We start from the raw sequence: 20,638 nt of genomic DNA, 5'->3' as shown, positions 1-20,638 counted from the left end.
TCTTTCATCATCTCCTGTTGAGCTCGATCTCTTTCCGCAAGCTCCACACGCTGGTGCTATTTGAAGACACAAAACATTGATTTTCTTATCAAGCAGAGTTTAAACCAGTGAACAGCCATTTGCACAATCTCTGTTGTTTGTGCTCTACCATTTGCATCGCTATCATTTGTACTGCTCTAGTTGTCCTGTAGCAGCATCTAAAAATCTGCTACATTTAATGGCTTCATTTTGAAGTTTCCTTTAAATTGGCCCCAAATGCATTTCCCCCTCATGTTAAAAAAGAAAATAATAATAATAATAATAATAATAAACTGGATATTCTGGACTGTGAAGAACACATTCAGATTCACTGCGTTCTGATGATGGCAGGATGTTTTTAAAGAAAATTCTGGATTACACATTGAAAGGGTTAGTTCAACCAAAAATGAACATTCTGTCTTAATTACTCATCTTCATGTTGATCGAATCCCAAGACCTTAGTTTTTCTTCAGAACACAAATGAAGATACTTTAGATGAAATCAGAGAGCTCTCTCATCCTACATAACGACAAGGTTCGAGACATTTAAAGTCCAAAAAAGGAAGCAGAAACATTGTAAAAACATTTCCAGTGGTTCAACTGTAATCATATGAAGCTTCAAGAACACTTTTGATTCCTTTTCTGGGCTTTATATGTCTTGGGAACCTTGCTTTATATGGAGGATCCTAGAACTCTTGGATTTGATCTAAAGTATTTTCATTTGTGTTGTGATGATGAATAAAGGTCTCCGGGGACTTTATCGACGTGAGGGTGAGTGATAAATAACAAAACATTCACTTTTGGGTGCTTGCACAAATGGACCAAAGGAACATATTTAGTTTGCAGATCTTTGTTCTGTTTTCAGACCGTTTAAGAGGCCTTTCACATATTATGCATTTTGCGTGCACTAGTTTATCATTTCAAATGGAGATGTGTGGCGTTAACATTGGTGGAGGAGGTGATGCACCTCACTCTTTTAGGCTGCATTTACACTGCTTGGTTCACATGACTCAATTAAATTTTTTCTCTCATGTGGCACATATCAGATTTGGCCCATGTGCATATAAGCAGAAAATTTTTTTTTAACATAGCCTCAGATTTACGCAAATCAGATTCAGGCCTGGAAATTCATCCGATATGAATTGGATCTGGGTTATTATTAAAAACTGTAGCGAATGACGTCAGCTCTGCTGAAGTCTGTTCTGAAATGAAAGCGTCAGAGTCCCAAACCTTAAATCCCATACACGAGGACTAAAAAAGCTTTTATATTGTCATACAGCACAAGTTTTTAAGCATTTTAAAGAGAGAGAGAGAGAGAGAGAAACATCTCTCAACACCACATATCCAATATAAAACTGTGGCATACGTCACATGCATAAATCACACCATTTACACATTACATTAAGGAGCCTACTGGTTAAAAAATGCCAAGACTAAAAAAAGATGGCAAAATGAGAACTTTTCTGTCATAAACGATAGTAAAAAAACTGTAAAAATGTAACCCTGTGAACACATTAAAAACAGGAATGGAGAAAAGGGAGCTCTTTTATTATCAGCTGTCAGTCACCACCTGCTTCTTTTTTTCCTGGTCATAGCGCCTTTGCAGTGTACAGTGTAAATGCAGACAAATTGTATACAAGTTACTTTTATAAGACAATGCAAGCAGGTCATCAGAAAAAAAAAAAAAAACTATATATATATATATATATATATATATATATATATATATATATATATATATATATATATATATATATATGTGTGTGTGCGTGTGTGTGTATATATTATATATTATATATATATATATATATATATATATATATATATATATATATATATATATATATATATATATATATATATTATATATATATATATATATATATATATATATATATATATATATATATATATTTATATTTATATATATATATATATATATATATATATAAATATAAATAAAATTTAATTTTTTTTATTGGATAGTCACAAAATCTGAATTGACCATCAAGATTCGCAGTGTAAATGCACCCTTAGATGCAGTATGTTAATGTTCCCTTAATCCAGTTGTAATATCACTTCAAAACAAACAAGTGTACAAGACTCCAGTATGAATGTTACTAGATTATTTGTTCGCAATGCTCTCTGTTCAGAGAGCTTGTGTTTGCATCTTTCACATTTACCCTCCTCCTACTACATGCATTCATCAGTGGACAGGGCCAAAGAACCAATAGTGTCAAAGCAGGTACTGATCACTTTCTGTCAGTTACATCATACTGACAAAACCTCTGAAATTAGCCATTTTGGCAGCCTGCCTCCTATACATGGTGCTTTTGATTTAACCCTTTAACGTGCATTACTTGCGAAAAAAAAAATTGCCACACATCTTAGATTGAATTATATACTGACACAATTCTGATAAATATTATGACAACCTATAATAAGGATATCCGATGGATAAAAGGTCAACCAGGTAGTTATGATGCCTGCTAAAGGTTAAAGAGAAAGTTTTGAGTTCTGAGATGTTTAGGGTATATTTACAGAGCCATGTCAAAGTGCCTTAAAAACCAGAGCAGATAAACGAAGCTAATTTTTTAAACTACATGCGAAATTAAAAACACAGCGCTTGGAGAGCTCTCTTTGTTGTATAAGGTGACAGCGATGCCTCGTTTACTTTCCCATGTACAATACTCCTGTTTAACAGCAGCAACCACAAACCAAATGTTTAAGTAAACAAATGTGTGTACTGTTGAATAAGAGCAGTGTTTGTTTGACTCACGTTAATAACATCCTGGTTACACTGGAGCACAGTGTTGAGTGTAATAAAGTCCCGGTCTCGCTCTCTGCCGGCGTCCTTAATGGCCTGCAGTTGTTTTTCCAGAGCTTTCTCTCTCTCGCTCGCCTCAGACAGCTGAGCCTCCAAAACCGTCTGATTTAAAAACACAGAAATGAAGGATAATGTGCATGTGCATTCATAATTGCCAGAACTAAACAAACACAAAAGCTCTTTAGTACTCAAATGAATGATCCCACATAGAGAGCGACCCAGCCAAAAGTCACAGTGACTGGGTGTGTTAGCCAGAGCTACACTGTATGCTCGGTTTGTGTACTTTTGCTACACTTCTATTATCATGTGTACACCGGACATAACTCTATAGAGGCTGTCTACACTGACTGGACGTGTCAAAAGCACTCATTTGGAAATAATCTGTCCTTTGTGTCAGCACTTCATAAACAGAATGAGGCATCAGTTTACTGTTGGAGATTTGTCACTCATGTCAGGCCATATCAATCACTACAGTTTTATTATTATAATTTTTTTTTTTAAAAGGGATAGATCAGCCCAAATAAAAATTGTCACTATTCACTCACAAAACTAAAAGGTTTGGAACCACTTTTTAATCTGCTGAACCTAAAAGATATTTTGAAGAAAGCTGGAAACTTGTAAACATTGACTATAAAACAAGTACTATAGACCATTTTGAGGGATGTAAACAATAACAATGGTCCTAATGTAAGTCCTGTATTGCACTTTTTAATTTCCATATTGTCTAGGAATCCTAAAAGGTTCACATATTGATAAATAATGTTATGACGGCTGTTTTAACATTAAGATCTAATTAAATCGCCTCTTGTTACGGTTACGAAATAGTTTGACAACAAGCAAGAAATTTTAATTGGCCAGACATCGCCACATCGAAATGGTTTATAGAAGTCAATAGTTACTGGTTTCCAATCTTCTTTAGAAAATCTTTGTTCAACAGATGAAAAACTTAAACATGTTTGTGACAAGTGAAAGGTGAGTAAATGATGACAATTTTTCAGTTTTGGGTGAACTACCCCTTTAAGTAGTGTTAGGATTATATATACACTGTGTATAAGGTCAAAGCAAACAACCAGAAATATTATAGAAATGCTTGAAATGATGGCTCATTATTTGACTGAAATAAAAATAATTCTGCTATTTTAAAACGCTCGGTAATAAAATGTAAATGTTTTTGAATATATTACTGAAAGGTTTTTTAATTATAATAAATAATAATTTTAATAAATTAATAAAGTGCTAGGCGACGCAGTGGGTGGCACGTTCGCCTCACAGCAAGAAGGTCGCTGGGTCGATCCTCGGCTCAGTTGGCGTTTCTGTGTGGAGTTTGCGTGTTCTCCCAGCGTTCACGTGGGTTTCCTCTGGGTGCTCCGGTTTCCCCCCCACAGTCCAAAGACATTCAGAACATTGGTTCATTCCTCTGTGGTGACCCCAGATTAATAAAAGGACTAAGCCGACAAGAAAATGAATGAATGAATGAATGAATAAAGTGCTATCTATTCAGGGTTATATTCATTTTTAGAGAACGCAGTATCAGACCTTAATAGAATAGAGTTTTGAATTTATTTCCATATAGGCTTTAATGGCTAATTCATTATAAAAAACTGATCAAAATAAAAGCTTATAAATAACCCTTTCTGTAACACTTTATAATAACAACACACTATGGATCATCTGTTAAGCATTAGCAAATAGTGAATTCATTATCTGTTAAGCATTAATTCTATATTAATAGATGTTAGTAAGCAGTTTATAATTGCAGATACAAATGCTCTGTTCTTGACTTATTCCAACATTTATAAATGTGCTTAATGATTGTATTTTCATACTTTGTAACTGATTAATTTTTCATTACTAAATTAAGGATTGCATTATTTACAAACCATTTGTATTTAAGAGTAGTTGGAGGTTTTTAAGATCATCGAGAATGTGTTAGTAAACGATTAATAAACTATTCAAATCAACATTCATATTGTTTTATTCAGTCATTTACTAATACTAATGCTTTATTAACTTAACTTCATCCAGTTTTGTGACCTAATCCAAAGTGAGGGCTATTTATACTTTATAAATCCCTTAAAAATTACAATTAAAGGCTCAGTATCAAATGAATAATACAAATTTGCAATCGTGTGTAAAAAGTAAAATTACTGTCAAGTTTAATCATTGCTGAATAACAGGAGTATCAAAATATAACACAATTGATACAACAACAAAAATAGAATAATTTAACAATATGATGCAACATTTCAATGTTATACAGCAAAGTTCAAACTGTACAGTAATTTTATTTTAGATGAGGCTGGAAAGATTTATTTTTCATTTAATACAGTTTTATTTGTGTATCTTCAAATGAATAAAGTTATTTATTTTCTTTTTCCCCCTGTTTAGAATATAACTGAGCCTTTAATTGTCATTCATAAGTGATTTATAAAAGCATAAATACTCCTCACTTTAGATTAGGTCACACAACTGGATGAAGTAGAGTTAAAAAACATTTCTTAACATACCAATTAACTATTATTATATGCCTGAACAATAAGATATATTAAGGTTTGTTTGAGTTGTTTATTAATCATTTACTAACTTATTCAGAATAATATTTGAACACAAGCAACTTCTCTCAAATAACTGATTTGTAAGTTATGCAATACTTTATTAACTAATGAAAAAAATAATTGAAGCATAAGAAAACAATCATTAAGCACATTATAAATGTGCTTATAAGTCAAGAACAAAGCAATTGTATCTGTAATTATAAACTGCTTACTAACGTCTATTAATATAGAATTAATGCTTAACAGATAATGAATTTACTATTTGCTAATGCTAAATAAATGATTCAAAGTGTAGTTATTATAAAGTGTTACCTGCTTTTCTATGATGCATAGGTTTATCAAAATAAATAACAATAAACATAACAGAAAATAAGATAATCTAACGGTTTAAGTTTTTTTATTTTATTTCTTAAATCTAAATTTTTTGAAGGATTCAGATTTTAAAATAATTCCTTGAAAGACTCTTCAGATAAAAACGGTGTCTTATAACATTAAAATTAGGGCACTGCAAAAGGATTTGTTTTTATTTAGTATGTTATTGTCCTTAATAATATATTTTGTTTTATTCTAAAATGTACTTAAACATACACATAACGAATCCAGTAAACCCAAAAATTTAAGTTGCCTCTTAATTGTTATATAAATCGGACATTTTTCCAAACAGTAAGTCTCCAAAGGTTCATAAATACATTTTTGCTCTTTTATACATTGTGACACTTGCTCTAAAAGCACTAATTCAAGAGGCAGAATAATGAAGTGCACATGAGCCAATGATCTTGTTTTTCTTGACTAATAGCACCAAATAAACATGAACGAACATCAAAACGCATGTTGAAAGATATAGAACAACCTAAAGAAATGTAACAATGCTTGAGAAATCACCATATCAGTGTTTCAATAGTAAGCACATTAGACTCAGTAGTGATTCAAACAAATTGCAAGCAATGGGTTTGACACTGCATTTACAGTCCCTCAATTTTCATTACAGTGCATCGCTATTACTATCTATTATTTATTATAGAGTCACAATGAAAATTGGCTCTTCACTTCTAAATAATGGCATAATTGTAGAATTAGTACTTAGTCATTCCTCACCTCACGTTCTGAGCGTGTATCAGTCACTGCACCGGCCAGTTTCTGGATGAGTCTGTCAGTGTCCTTTGATTCCAGCCCTTTCTCAGCACACAGCTTCTGGATCAAAGTCACGCATTCCTGAAGAGTGGACGGCACACATTCATGACGATCACGTTTATCCTGAAACCATAATGAGTTCATGAATTCACTACTCACCTGGATTACGCTCTCTCGGCTGTGCAGTGATTGGCTGAGACTCTCGATGAGGTCATTCTTATTCTTCAGAATGGTCTGTGCAGCAAAAAATCAGATCGGATGGGTATTAGTTGCACAAACAGGCATTATTCCCAGCAAAATGACTCCATGTCATGCCTGAGGGACACTACATGGCATTGTGATCTCTTATGACTGCATTCTGCTAGCGTTACATAACTGCTATCAGCTCACTCTAGAAAACAACCATTCAATTGCAAGCTCATACCCAGCATGCAATAGTGCTATGAAATTACAGCTCTCTGTAAATCTTAAAATCAAGGATTATTATTTTGTATCTGGACGCATTGGTCACACTTAAAGTTCCAGTGAAGTGCTTTGAAATGTGCACTCTCTATTCAGTGTTTGATGTAATCTCAACTGAAACATGAAGAGAGGACGGGACATGGAGAAGCTCCTCCCCTTTAAAAAAAAACAGCCAATAGAATTTAATTTTATCACAGCTCTGCCTTTGAGAGTGCTAGAGCTCAAGCACATTAAATGAAAAGCAAATGAGAAGCATCTTAAAGGGGGTGGGACATGGCACATACTAGAGATCATTTGATTGGTCAGCTTTATGAGAAACTAATGTATGAGGTGACATGTTTTTAATCAGTCCTATCTTAAACACAAATTTGTCACTGATTTGGAGCACACCAGCTCATAGATATCCTTAAAGTGAACAATACTCTTACTAGCATCTAATTTCACGGGAATTAGGTCATTTCTTTATATAACACTTCAAATTTGTTGTCAAATGATGCTTTAGGTTTTTTTTTTTTTAACAGAACTGTCCGTTTTGAAGAGGTTTTTTGAGTTTTGCAAAAAAATGTCAGTGCAAAGCTGAACAACATACTCTGATCATGATCGTTATAAATATATTTTTTACTCCCCTTTGGCTACCACAGAGCATGTATTTTATACTAGAATATTTTTGCATTCATAACCTGAATTACAGTGTCATTCTAACAACACTGTAATAGGCTTCATCATATAGTGAGTGCTTTTTGACTCATTTTTGTTAGCTTTTTGGCAAAGTGAGTGACAATGTATGCTCCCACATTGTTAAAACAGTTATGATTTTATAATAGAAGATATATATGGCACACTTATAGTTTTTGACGTAACTCTTTAAAATAAATGTACTTTGTTCAAATCTTTTATCGACTGCAGGGCTGGACGGTTTGGTCTCAATTAATTGGTCTTGATTAATTGAATATTTTAACTTGATTACTATTAACGATTATTTTTATTTTTTTTGCCCTCATTAGTTCACTGACAGGTTTTGTACAGCAAATATGTTCACAAAGCTGCACACAGTAAAATATATAAATCTGTTGCATCATATCTGTTAATACTGAATGCTTATTTACTCACTTTCAGGCCATCCGAGAGGTGACTTTTTCTCAAGTAGATTAAAGAAGATTTAAAGCTCCATGGTCATGTGTAAAATGTAAATTTGCAGCTACCATGACTTGTACATCTTTACACATGAAGGTGGCAGAAACAACCAAAACAGGGTTTTAACAGTAATGCCACAATAGAACTATTTCTGGTATATTATTAAGAGTGTAAAGTAAAAACAAAATAATTTGCCTTGATTTATTTGTTTGTTTGTTTTTTTCTTAAAAAAAATGCCTTAAATCACTTTGGAAATGTTTAGTATTAAAGAATTATTTGATGAAATTAAAAAAAAAAAATCTCTATTTACATATCAAAGGTCAGCTCCAAAATATTAATTTGTCATTTTAAAACTTTGTACTTTCCTAACATCCTTCAAAACACTTGCTTTTACCATTCTGTATTCAAGGGGTTGCTAACAATTTAACTATGCAGGTTAAATAGCATGTTACCTATGCTTATATACAATAACTTTAGCATTATGTTAATTAACTAGTAACTAATAGTTTTGAAAAGTTAAAGTTATGCTAAATGATAACCTAACTTTCCTGATTTTCATTGTAATGTAAAGCTGCTTTGAAACAATAATTATTGTATTGAGCACTATACAAATAAACTTGAATTGAATATTACAAGTGAGAGATTTTTTATTTGACTTGATTTTAAAATAATTAAAAGAAAACACACTATCTACTATCTATGATCATTTATTGAACATCAATGTTGAACAACTGAAATTAAGACACATTGTCTAAAACCCACAGTCAATTTATTTTAGTAAGTGAAAATAAATACCTTGCACTTTTGAACACAAATTTTAATGATTTTCATTTTAAAAGTAGAAAATAGCAGCATCTCTTCTAAATAAAATTACTCTTGTATTTCCTGTAAATAATATTTTAAACATTGCATTTCTTGCATCTTCTACAATCTAATATTTTATTGTAAATAATTAACGTAATGGAAAATATGCCGTCTCAAGGCTTCTCAACCATCGTCACTGTAGTGCAAAGTAAATAGCGTAAAATATGTGACTCCATACACGGTAGGGAAGTCATTTAATAATAATAATAATAATAATAATAATAATAATAATGATGATAATAATAATAATAATGATAATAATAATAATAATGATAATAATAATAATAATAATAATAAACCTAAAAAAAAAGAGATCTATTATAGGTTCTTAATGTTGATTTCAATTACCTTTCAATTAATTGGCCAGCCCTAATCTAATGCCTTGAAATGTTTATAGCAGTTGTCTTAACTGTTTAAATACTTGTCTGGGTTGACACATGAATTCATTATTAATCTATTTGACAGAAAGCATCATACATTTAATACATTACAATGACCAATAGGGAGAAAAGCACATCGAAATACAGCAGCTGAAAAGCCCAAGTGTATCTGTCTGCAGACTGCAAGACAGCGATGTAATATGAAAGGTGTAACTTGTAGTAAGTTAGAGGACTAACTTGCAGTTATCGAGATCCCATTGAACCATGCAAGATGTCACATCGAGATGTGGTTGGTAAGATGGCAGACATACTTTCCAGAAAACATTCTCACCAAAGGTTTTTATGAGTTTTCTCCAAATTTATCCACAACCAATTCATTTGATATATTATTATATTCATTCATTTAGCAACTCCGCTCACTAATGACTTAGTCCGCTTTGTCACGACAGTTAGCATACTCCGTGTCGTCCCCAGTGGTTGCAAATAAAAGTACAATGATGAGTGTGTCAAGTTTAAAAGCCTCAGCAACATGAAGCTATACGTTAATAACTGTGATGTTTGGGTTTAGGTTTAGGAAAGGTGTAGACGTTAATAACGGTGATGGTTGGTGTTAGGTTTGGGGTAGTAGAAGACGTTAATAACGGTGATAGTTGGGTTTAGGTGTGGAGTAGGTATAGACGTTTATAACTGATGGGTACAGCACCATCTTGCTGAGAACATAGTTTTGACATTTGGACATTCTCCATAGCTTCAAGTTACGCCTCTACTACAAGTTCTGTTTCCAAGTTCTGTTCCCCTTCGTATTATGCCCCCGTCTTGCAGTCCGCAGACAGATTCTCGAAAAGCCTGTTATGAAAGAAATTCCACCTACACCCTAGGGCAATCTCCTCTGGTCTGGGAAGATTCCTGGAGGAGGTGTGTGCAAGTTTGTGTGTGTGTGTGTGTGTGTGTGTGTGTGTGTGTGTGTGTGTGTGTGCGTGTACACCTCTCTATCTTTTTAAAATTATCCACACACCTCTATGCCCTATACGAGACATCATCTGCAAAAGTCAACAAAAAGCTAAGGAGAGGGTGTGCCACAGATGGGCTTTGCTAGTCTGTGAATGCACACACACGTTAATTTTAAACACCCATCCAATTTAATAATTATCATTTCTTACTCACCGCTTGCGGAGACTTCAACTGCTTGGCAGAAGCATCGGTTGTTGTTTTGTTGGCATCTCTGAGCTGTGCCTCAAGAGTTCTGATGCGAGCCTGAGCCTGAACAAGTTGTTCTCGCAATTGCTTCACAGCAACGTGCACCCTATTAGAGGACGACTAAAAAGAGTGATCAAATTAGCAATGTTTTTAAAAAGAACACTTTTTTTTTCTTTTTTTTTTTTTGAAATTGGCTCATTTTTAAGTCACCTAGAGTAAACCATTTTTGAATCTATTCAGCCAATCTTTCTGTCTGACAGGAGCACTGTTAGCTTAGCTTAACATGAGTGAATTGATTAAGACTGGTAGCATCTCTAAAATTGTAATTTTGATATATACAAAGCTTGACACTTCTGTAGTTATATTGTGTACTAAGACCAACGAAAAATAAAGGTTGCTATTCTGTAGGCAGATATGTATTTATGAACTATACCCTCGTTCCAATGTAAAAATCAAGGAACTTTGCTGCTGTAATCACATTTAAGCACACTCATATATGTCATCTAATTTAAAATCATCATTACTTTGACAATGTGTGATCTTACATTGTTACACACTTTGCAAAGTGCTCAAATAAATGATTCAAAAAGCACTCACTACATGATGAAGCCCATTAAAATGTAGTTAAGATGTCCCTATAATTCAAGCTATTTAAAAAAAACACATTAGAGCCAAGTTATATCACACAACCAAAAGTAACATTACCCCAAATATTAGCACGAGGGAAATCATAAATGTACCATGGATGAAGCAGGTGCAATGAAATTATGCAACGCTTTAAAAAAGTCCTCAGTTAGGTAATCAAGTAACAGTGCTATGTAAAATTGTTGCGCCTGCTGCAGCCATGGTACGGCGGCAAAGTTCCTTGATTATTATGCCAGACTAAGAGTATAGTTCCTATTCTTATTGCCCTAGAAAATAACCTTAAATAGCCAATAGTTTTAGTTCATAATCTAAATTATAGAAGAGTCAAGCTTTAAATAGGAAAATTATTAAAACTCATTTTTGAGTGAGATGCTAATGGTCTAATCTAATTCAATGATCTATGCTAAGCTAAGCTAAAAGTGCTCCTGTCAAACCCAAAGATTAATTGAATGGATTCAACTACAGTTGTCACAATACTAGAATTCTGCACCAATCGATAATGAAATTTAAAAATCATTCATTTCTCGCTTAAATTTGAGCGCTGTTGAGCATGTTCTTAAACACAGCTGATTTGCCATTGTGTTCAAAAGATTTGACTGCGATTGGCTGTAAAGGTCATCAGTTCATGGAACTCATTACTGTTTACGCAGTGTAACTACAGATACAGGGACACTGGAGCATTTTAAAGTCACGTCAATCAGCTGGTTTGTCTATAAGCTTAAATGTGAGCCGCTGATAAATTGGGGCTCTAAAATCAGCAGTGTTTGAGAACGTGCTCAACATTGCTTAAATTTTAGCGGGAAATGGATGTTTTTAAAATTCCAGTATCAATTGGTACCGAATTCCAGTATCGTCACTACCATAAATTCAACAATAGTAAAACTCAACTGTTTAACTCTAGGCAAGTTGTAAAACGAGCCTACTTCCAAATAATAAGTGCAGCGTTAAAAAAGCTAAGGCTAAATTAATCCAACAGCTCTTACTTCTCTTTGCAGTGGCACAAAGTCATCTTTTAGCTCAGTCAGGATGTCGTCATTCTCTTCTTCAAACTCATTCTCAGTCCCATTTTCCCCCTCTCCAAAATTCAGGACCCTCACTAACCCCGTTTTCGACCCCACTTCATCTTTTCCGTTCACAACGTCTCCTCTGTTCAACACAGGAATGCGACTTCCAGCTGGTGACTGGACTGGCTTTCCTTCCATCCCCCTCAACTTTTTGAAAACAGCGTCAATAATGGCAAAATTATCCTCTGGCCAATCGAACGGATCAGCGCCGTCGAGAGAGTCCAGTGATTGGATGGAGGCAGTGCGAGATCGCAAAGAATGACAGGAGCCGGACAGTGAGGCGGGGCTTGACCTGACAGATGGCACCCTCGACCAATGAAGAGGCATGCTGCAGGATTTCTCTCTGGAAAGGCCCAGTGTCGCGAAGGCTTGTTCAGGCAAGTGACGTGGAATGCCACAAACAGACTCATAGTCTGAGTCGGACACTCTCAAGGAGTCACAACCCTCACACTTCTTTCCTTTTTGACAGCGTTTTCCTGTTCTCCTGTAATAGGGACACGCCTCAGCTTTCTCGGACCACCATTCATACTCTGAAAGGGCCATGTTGTCTTTGAGCATTTCTCTGTATCCTTCTCCTGCAGAATCTTTCCTGTCATTTTCATCCTCACTGGAGCTCCCTTTGCTCCTGAAAGGTGATGGGTTGCGTTGATCGTACATACTTCGTACCCATCGCCTAATCTTATCCCTTTCCTGAGTGAGTTTCTGGAGTCTCTCACTTGACAGCATTCGCACTCTGGAGATGACGGTGTCGAATTTGAAGACTCGTTCCAGAACGGACACACATTTGCCACATAAAAACTCCCCGTGGCCATCTGCACGTGGTACAGGCTGATCCAAAATGTGTGTCAGCACACAAAGCAAGTCGATTCCTTTCGTAGGGGTTAGCAGGCCACGAGATTGTGATAGCGAATGGGATGAGCTGAGAGAGAGAGTACTACCTAGAAATAAGAAAACAACAAGTCATTAATGTGCAACTTTTTAAACCAAATTCTCTTTGACGAACATGAAAAGCACAGTAATTAAAAAAATTGTGCAGCAATATGTTTTTTTTTATTTTTTTTTATTTGATTTTAAAACTTAAAATGTTCTTTCCCCATGAGTATGGAACACAAATGGCCCATTTCCAATGAGTGGTACAGTATGCTACAGTTCAGTAAGATTTTATGGCAGTTTCCACTGTCAAAAGGTAACAAAAGCAAACAGTACCATTTTTTGGGTACCCTTTTGAAAGTGTACCTAGCACAACAAAAGGGTACCAAAAGGCGTAGCAAGACGTGCAGCTGAACGCTATTGGTTTACAGAGATACGCAACTAGCTCATGTACAAGCCAGGAGAATGAAAACAAAAGAAGCACCATTTTTAAATACACAGACATTACACCATAATAATATATACATATAACAACCAGCCATGGTTAACCCGAGCGTAAACAAACCTTGTCGTTGGCTTAATGAACAGACACACAGCCAAAAAAATGAGCGGAATCTACCCCGTATCCCTTGTTGTTTACAAGGAAGTCTAAAGCTTGTGCGTTTCACTTTATATATTTAAAATAATAAACTTCCTGAGCTGATAATTATGGCAGGTGCTTGATTAGTGAAGTGCTTTTGACATCCAATCTTTTCAAAAACAGACAAACTCGAGACTGACATGTTAAAAAAAACAGAGCAAATGATTGTTTCAGCAACTTAAAACATAAACCAACTGTCATGTGTCAACTATTATCATCACCTTTTGGACTGGGGGCAATTTCATTAAAGTGGTTTCGAAAAGCGGGGATTAAAGTCAAAAGCCTGACTTCAATGAGCCGAATTAAACGTTGTTAAATCGTTAAGTGAATTTAAATGGCATCCAATTCTGGCAGGTGCATGTTAACATTACTTTGATTAAGCTTAAACTTAAGACTTAGCCTTAACTTAAGAAAGTTAGCCTGCCTCAGACCAGGCTAGTTTTCCAGCTTAAGTTGCCAGGGTAACTAAGTTTGAACTATCGTAAATTTGATTTATAAACCCGAATCCGCCATTATTAAACCTGACTTACCAAAATAAGCCTGGCTTTTTCTGTAAGCTTGGTTTATGGAATAGCCCCCTGGTTTGAACATGGAATGAATTTTGGCAGTGGAAACGCAAGCCTGATAAAGGTGACCCGTACCGTACCTTGCCACTTAGTAGAAACGGGCCAAAAGTGATCCTGAAATTGCAAGTGAACCACACTTTTCCACCACTTAAGAACTGCAGATTGATAACCAAATTATTGCAGTGTGTACGTGGTCTTTAATAGCATTTCAAAATGTGTAGAATAAAAGCAGTTGATAGAAGTGTGCTTTGCTGTACGCAGACCACTTACAGTACATGCTGACTAGACCAGATCGGCAAGGAATGGGATGCTTAAGCAAACAGAACAATCAGCCCAATAGTGGAAAACAGCTGTTGGTAACCTTGACTTGACTTTTGGCCAAAGTAATCGTATAGTGAGCCAAAACTAAAACAATACAATGCAAAACATATACCTTGTTTGATGCTTGTTTAGAAAAGTGCTTTGCAGTAAATACTGTTGAAGCAATTCAGTTCATGAAGTTAATAAAGCAGGAAGGTTGCAGTATTTTGATATGTAGCTTATTTATTTCTAAGAAACATTGTGTGGACATGTTCTTGTTTGCGTTTTTTAGCAAGATCTGGCAACACAAAGTAAACACATATCTAATGTCTTGTGATGCCGTACAATTTTCAAGACAGCAACCATGTGTTTACTTCAAACATTATATATATTTTTTATTTCTCTTTAAAAATAAGCAAATACACTTAATCGGTCAAGGATATAAATAAAGTTTGTAAAACAAAAACATACTGTAAAATCTATCCATATACTATTCTGCTTAAGAGCCAGCTTTAAAATTTTAAATTGAAGCTCACCACATTTGTAATACTTTTAATATCCACAAGCAGTTTATGCCATAGCATTGCCCCAGAATATTTCAAAGACCAACAACCAGAAGTGGTTTAAAAACGACAATGTAAAATCCATAGGACTAGTTTTAGTTCTATAACAATGTTGCTGGTTTACCCTTGATAAAAGGGTATTTAAATAAGAGGGCGCTTTATTATTAATAATGTTAGATACCATTTTAATTTGAATGTCTTCCAATCTACTTTCTATAGTAGGGGTGACCCAAAATTTTTCCTATGATGGGCCAAAAACCAAACTTGGCTGAAAGTAAATATAGTTGCCATGGGTAATATCCTAAATTATTTAATAATATTTAATGAATGACTAGAAAACATTGCTTTATATTAACTAACAGTATAACAGTAAAAACTTATTACAGTAAAAACAATCGAATATAATTTCTAACAGAATTACACTAGTTTTTCCCTTGATTTGCTTGCCGATGTTCTCTGTATAGTCCTCTATGCGTGAAAGTATTTACATTTTTTTAAAAGCAGATTGATTTACAACATTTATTTAAAACATTTAATATCAGTTTTTTTTTTTTTTTAGCTAAAAAGGTTACGCCAAATGAGAAATGACAATCTCTTTGTTAAAAGCAATCGCCCCTCTCCATCATTCTCACTCTCCCAGATGGGATGGTGGGCCAAATCAAAGGTTACAGGGGCAACTTTGGCCTGTGGGCCCTACTTTAAGCATCTCTGTTCTATAGGAAGCCAATCAAGACTCTTGAAATGGAAACTCTTAACAAGTGTGAAACGGCCAACCCCTAGAACTAACCGTATCAATTTATTCCATGATTTTTGGAATTTGCTCAGCCACCCATGAGACAAATCAGACATCTAGGAGATGCATGCATATTCAAAATGACAGGAAACTAAGCATGACACGTAGTTTCCTGTCATTTTGAATATGCATGCATCTCCCGGATGTCTGATTTGTCTCATGTGTGGCTGAATTTTGGCTACCTGAAGTTTCACTATCTACATTTTTGTTTATTGGTTGTTACTGTAAAAAGAACTGCAGATTGACAACCAAATTACTGCAGTTTGTACATGGTCTTTCATAGCATTTTTAGAATAGTTTTAAAGCAAATATAAGTTGATAGAAGCATGCTTTGCTGTTCTTACCCCATGGGCTGCTTTGTGCAGATCTGGGCAAGCTTGCCTTGCTGGAAAAGTCTGTCGGCGTCTGAGTTTGTGCCCCCTTTCTGTTCTGATTTGCATACAACCATCGCCGCTGATTACCCTGCAGGTCACTCCCACAGATGCGGCATCCTTCAATTTTACCTCGTGTAGACATCATAAATACAGCAGCTGAGCTGTAATAAGGATAAATATTAAAAATATTAAAAGTGTCAATGTTTTATAACTTACTTTAACTCTCTTAAGGTATTGCCTTCCATTTAATAGATGCACTCTCCTGAGTCCCTCCCTTTTAATTTATTTCGTATAGATTTAATTTTTTTGTTTTATCTAATACCATTTTATACCGTTTAATTGTAAATATTTACTTTCAACATTGACAATGTATCTGAATATTTGATTGTGATATTTGGTTGTAATTCTCTGTACACTTAATACTCATTTCCATTTTTCTTTTCCTCTTTTATTATTATCATCATCATTATTATTATTACTATTATTAATATTTCACTTTTTTATTATATATATTTTTGTTATTATTTTTTTATTCTCTTTTGTAAAAAAAAAAGAAAAGAAAAAGATAATATGTAACTATCTGTACTGATGTAATGTTTGTTTTTTCACAATAAACAATTTACACATAAAACTAAAAAAAAAAATATATATATTAATATAAATAATTAGGGCTGCGCGATATTGGAAAAATCTAACATTGCAATTTTTTTTTTAATTATGCGATAAATTTTGGGATATGAATATAATTTCACCAGATAACTTGAATATCGCTATTTGAAAATTATTTATAAATGTTAGATCATTTAGGATGATTCTGCTGCAAAATCTAAAAAACAATCTATACAATTTTTGGGGGTCTCTAGCACATTTTGTTGTTGTCTGTGCTATTTGCAGTGCATTTCTGTATTTGCATGTGTTGTGAGTATTTTCATGCACTTGTTTAGCCAAAGAATGATGAATTAATGTTTACTATTGGCATCTTTATCAAATCTTTAAACTTTTTGTCATCCTCTGATGCGTTTTCGTTGTGGCTTGTGCTATTTGCAGTGCATTTTTTTGTATTTGCATGAGTTGTATTTCACGCATAACTATCTATAAATACAAATCAAGAAAAAAAAACAATTGAAATAGTGTTATATCGTTTCCTTGGTCTAACAGAATTCAAGTATAATACAAATATCAAGTATCATACAAATAACTCAATAAACTTAATCATATTTAAGGTCACAATTGCTACAATTTCTAACATCTGAATACTTTATCATTAAATAAATCATTATACAAACACAGGCATCAAAAACACATGCAAATGGTAAATTCTAATACAAACTCCACATTGCGTATATCCTGCGATATGACTTTTGCGAACGATTCAATTCAGTTCACCTTTATTTCTAAAGCGCTTTTACAATGTAGATTATGTCAAAGCAGCTTCACATAGAATTTTATAGTAAATTAAAACAGTGTCAGTCCAGTTTTCAGAGTTTAAGTTCAGTTTAGCTCAGTTGAGTGTGGTTTAATATTCAATACTGAGAGTCTAAACACTTTAGAGCAATCCATCAGCAGCTCTACAGGTCCCGAACTGTGCAAGCCAGTGGCGACAGCAGAAAGGAAAAAACTTTACCAATTAAAAAAAACCTAGAGAATGATTACATTGAAATATCGATGCTGAACCGATATATTGTGCAGCCCTAACATTAACGATAATAATAAAGAATAAAATGGTTTAAAAAGTCAAGTGGAAAGAAAATAATAAAACTTTCATCAAAAGGTTAAATGTAGAGTTTCTAGTACAATACATTTCCACTTTACACACCTGAGTTAATATTTCCAGCAGTTGTATTGCTTGCTTGGTAGTTCAATGTTGTCCTTTGGCTGGGGTGGATCCAGAGAATAACAGCTCACTCTGCCCCACTGACAGTCTCTGTGTTTACATGGGCTGGACACATCGACCTTGTGCCCTAAACACACACACACACACACACACACACACACACACACACACACACACACACACACACACACAATTATAAATTGGATTGTTTACTCTAAATGATGGATTACTTCTTTTTAGATAACTGATATATTTCATTCAAGACTTTAAGTGCACAGTCCACCCACAAATACTCACATCATCATTTTTCCAAACCTGTACGACTTGCTGTTTTACCTGCCACACAAAACGAAATGTCAAGCACGATATTGAGTGACAGACAGTAAATATCTACTGTCCGGAGTACATTTTCCCTCATACTAATGGAGTATACTAGACTATTAGAGCTGCTTTTGAAAAAAAAGGTAAAACATTAAAGTTTGTAAGTGGAAAACATGCAGAATTTTAATCTTTAAGCTGTTTCTTTAAATCAAATCAATGAAAGACTGGCGCGAGCGCCTAACACAGCTAAATAAATTATGTAAATAAAGTGACGCGTTGGCAGGACACTTTGAACACGATGAATAATCTAAGCAACTCGCTGTTTTTCTCCTCGGTTTGTTCATTTAATATGACTTGTCAGTCCTGTATCACACAGCCTAAAAACTTCCGAGGAAAATCCACGCGAAGTTGACTTTTGACTTTCGAAATGTCAAAATGACACCGCAGAGGACAAAACATGATCCCATAGACTAAACAACTTTACAAAACAGCCGTGCACTGACCTGATAAGTATGAGAGAGAGGAAAATATCACATTTCCAGCGCAAACGCAGAGATAAAGTCGCTTTCTGCAGCTCAGGAAGTGTTTCCACGGTCTCGAGCACGAGCTCTCGCGCGTACAAACCAGAGTGGCAGCCGCCGCGCGCCGCTCTACCTTGCTGACGTCATCATAAATACCTGTTTCAGCATGCAGCTGCGTGGCGCGCTCCAGCTGTTTGCACAATCACGCGCATGCACCGCAGCATTAGGTAGCCTATTACACTACCTCTACAGACGAGGAGTTATCCAATGTATACGAGTAGATATTTGCGTCGTATATATAGGAATATGAAGAATAATGCGCATAGTTTGTGTATTTGCAGTAAAAAACAATACTCAAGTGTCATGCAAGTAATCATTTTAATATTGACACAGATTTTACTTTAGACTTCTGTTAAAAGTTAATTCCTGTGTTGTTTTTTTAATCAACAGTTCTCCAGTATTCAGTGTTTCTTTATCTTTCAAAACTCCTCCAAATGATTTAGTTCTCACTTGTTAATTATTACTGGTACACAGGTTTTGTTGCTTTGTGGAAGTTGTCCTTTGTTTTTAACTCTCTGAATGCAAAGGAACTGTATAGGTTGAGATTTATTTTTAAGCAATATCAAATGATTTACCATCTCTTTAAATTAATGCATTCTTGTAAATAATAAAGTTAAAACTCATTAAAAAATATAGAAATAATAATAATAACACACTTTTTAATAGTAGTGAAGCGTGGTTGTCTTCTGTAATTAAATTCCTCAATTTACCCACACAATTATTTTCAACATTGATATCAATAACAGGCCCGTAGCCAGGGGGAGTTCAGGTGGTTCTAAAGTGCTTCCCCTGGCATTTACAAATCCAGAATTTGCCCCCTGTATGAGTTAATTTGTCCCATTTTTGACAGTATGCCATTTTAAATGAAACATAACCGATAGAAGACGGCTTTGTGAAACACCAAAACATAATTTTGAGATGTTGAGTCATTTGTGCCACGTTGCTAAAAACACTGGGACACATATATTTGGCTAACAAGTGAAAATTGTTTGTTTTTGAGTTGTTTAGAGCAAATTTGTTCTTCTGAAAATGTTGGAGCTGCATCACAGCGATTAGATCCTTGTGTAAATTCCAGCATTGGATATCTGTGCTGGCCAGTATAGTGACGCCATTGAGTTTTCAGCACATCTGTTTAATGGGAAAGAAAGAATTTTCCATTGAAATGGATGCAATTCCTAAAGGTGTAATAATGCTTTTTAGAGGCTATGGTGGAGTTTCCTCTGTGCCATTGCACCCCTTGGAAACTTCAGTGGGAAATTTATTTTTTATTTTTTTATCACAACCTTTCTTATGTAATTACAAAATCAGGTCTCTCTTTCAAAAGGAAATTGTAACACCCCATATGTGAAGTTTTTTTGGATGGAAACATGACCAGATTCAATGGAAAAAAGTGTGGTCTTTGTCTGTAAATTATAAAAAAAAAAAGGGGGGGGGGGGGGGGTTGGACAGTTTTCGTTCATATAATTATTAATCTCCTGTTTCTAAATGGTCCGTCTGGTGTTCTGTATTTAAATGTGCCA

The 20,638-nt window shown here is 34.6% G+C and overlaps 1 protein-coding gene across 1 annotated transcript in view; it reads right to left on the bottom strand.

Moving 5' to 3' along the window:
• si:ch73-95l15.5 overlaps positions 1–19,184 on the bottom strand; it is a 22,849-nt gene extending 3,665 nt beyond the window's left edge. The window contains exons 1-10 of the mRNA XM_087284440.1: positions 19,041–19,184; positions 18,514–18,552; positions 18,199–18,343; positions 16,353–16,543; positions 12,196–13,214; positions 10,535–10,687; positions 6,690–6,764; positions 6,495–6,611; positions 2,797–2,946; positions 1–56 (exon numbers count right to left, since the gene is read on the bottom strand). The exon at positions 1–56 is cut by the window's left edge and continues 112 nt beyond it. Coding sequence (XP_087140566.1) covers positions 1–56; positions 2,797–2,946; positions 6,495–6,611; positions 6,690–6,764; positions 10,535–10,687; positions 12,196–13,214; positions 16,353–16,527 — 1,745 coding nt within the window. The 5' untranslated portion in view covers positions 16,528–16,543; positions 18,199–18,343; positions 18,514–18,552; positions 19,041–19,184. The remainder of the gene's footprint in view (positions 57–2,796; positions 2,947–6,494; positions 6,612–6,689; positions 6,765–10,534; positions 10,688–12,195; positions 13,215–16,352; positions 16,544–18,198; positions 18,344–18,513; positions 18,553–19,040) is intronic.
• Between the last annotated feature and the right edge of the window lie 1,454 nt (positions 19,185–20,638).

Source organism: Danio rerio, chromosome 15 (genome assembly GCF_052040795.2).
Source record: "Danio rerio strain M-AB ecotype USA chromosome 15, GRCz13ab, whole genome shotgun sequence".
Taxonomy (NCBI): domain Eukaryota; kingdom Metazoa; phylum Chordata; class Actinopteri; order Cypriniformes; family Danionidae; genus Danio; species Danio rerio.
This window is presented reverse-complemented; position numbering and strand designations above follow the sequence as displayed.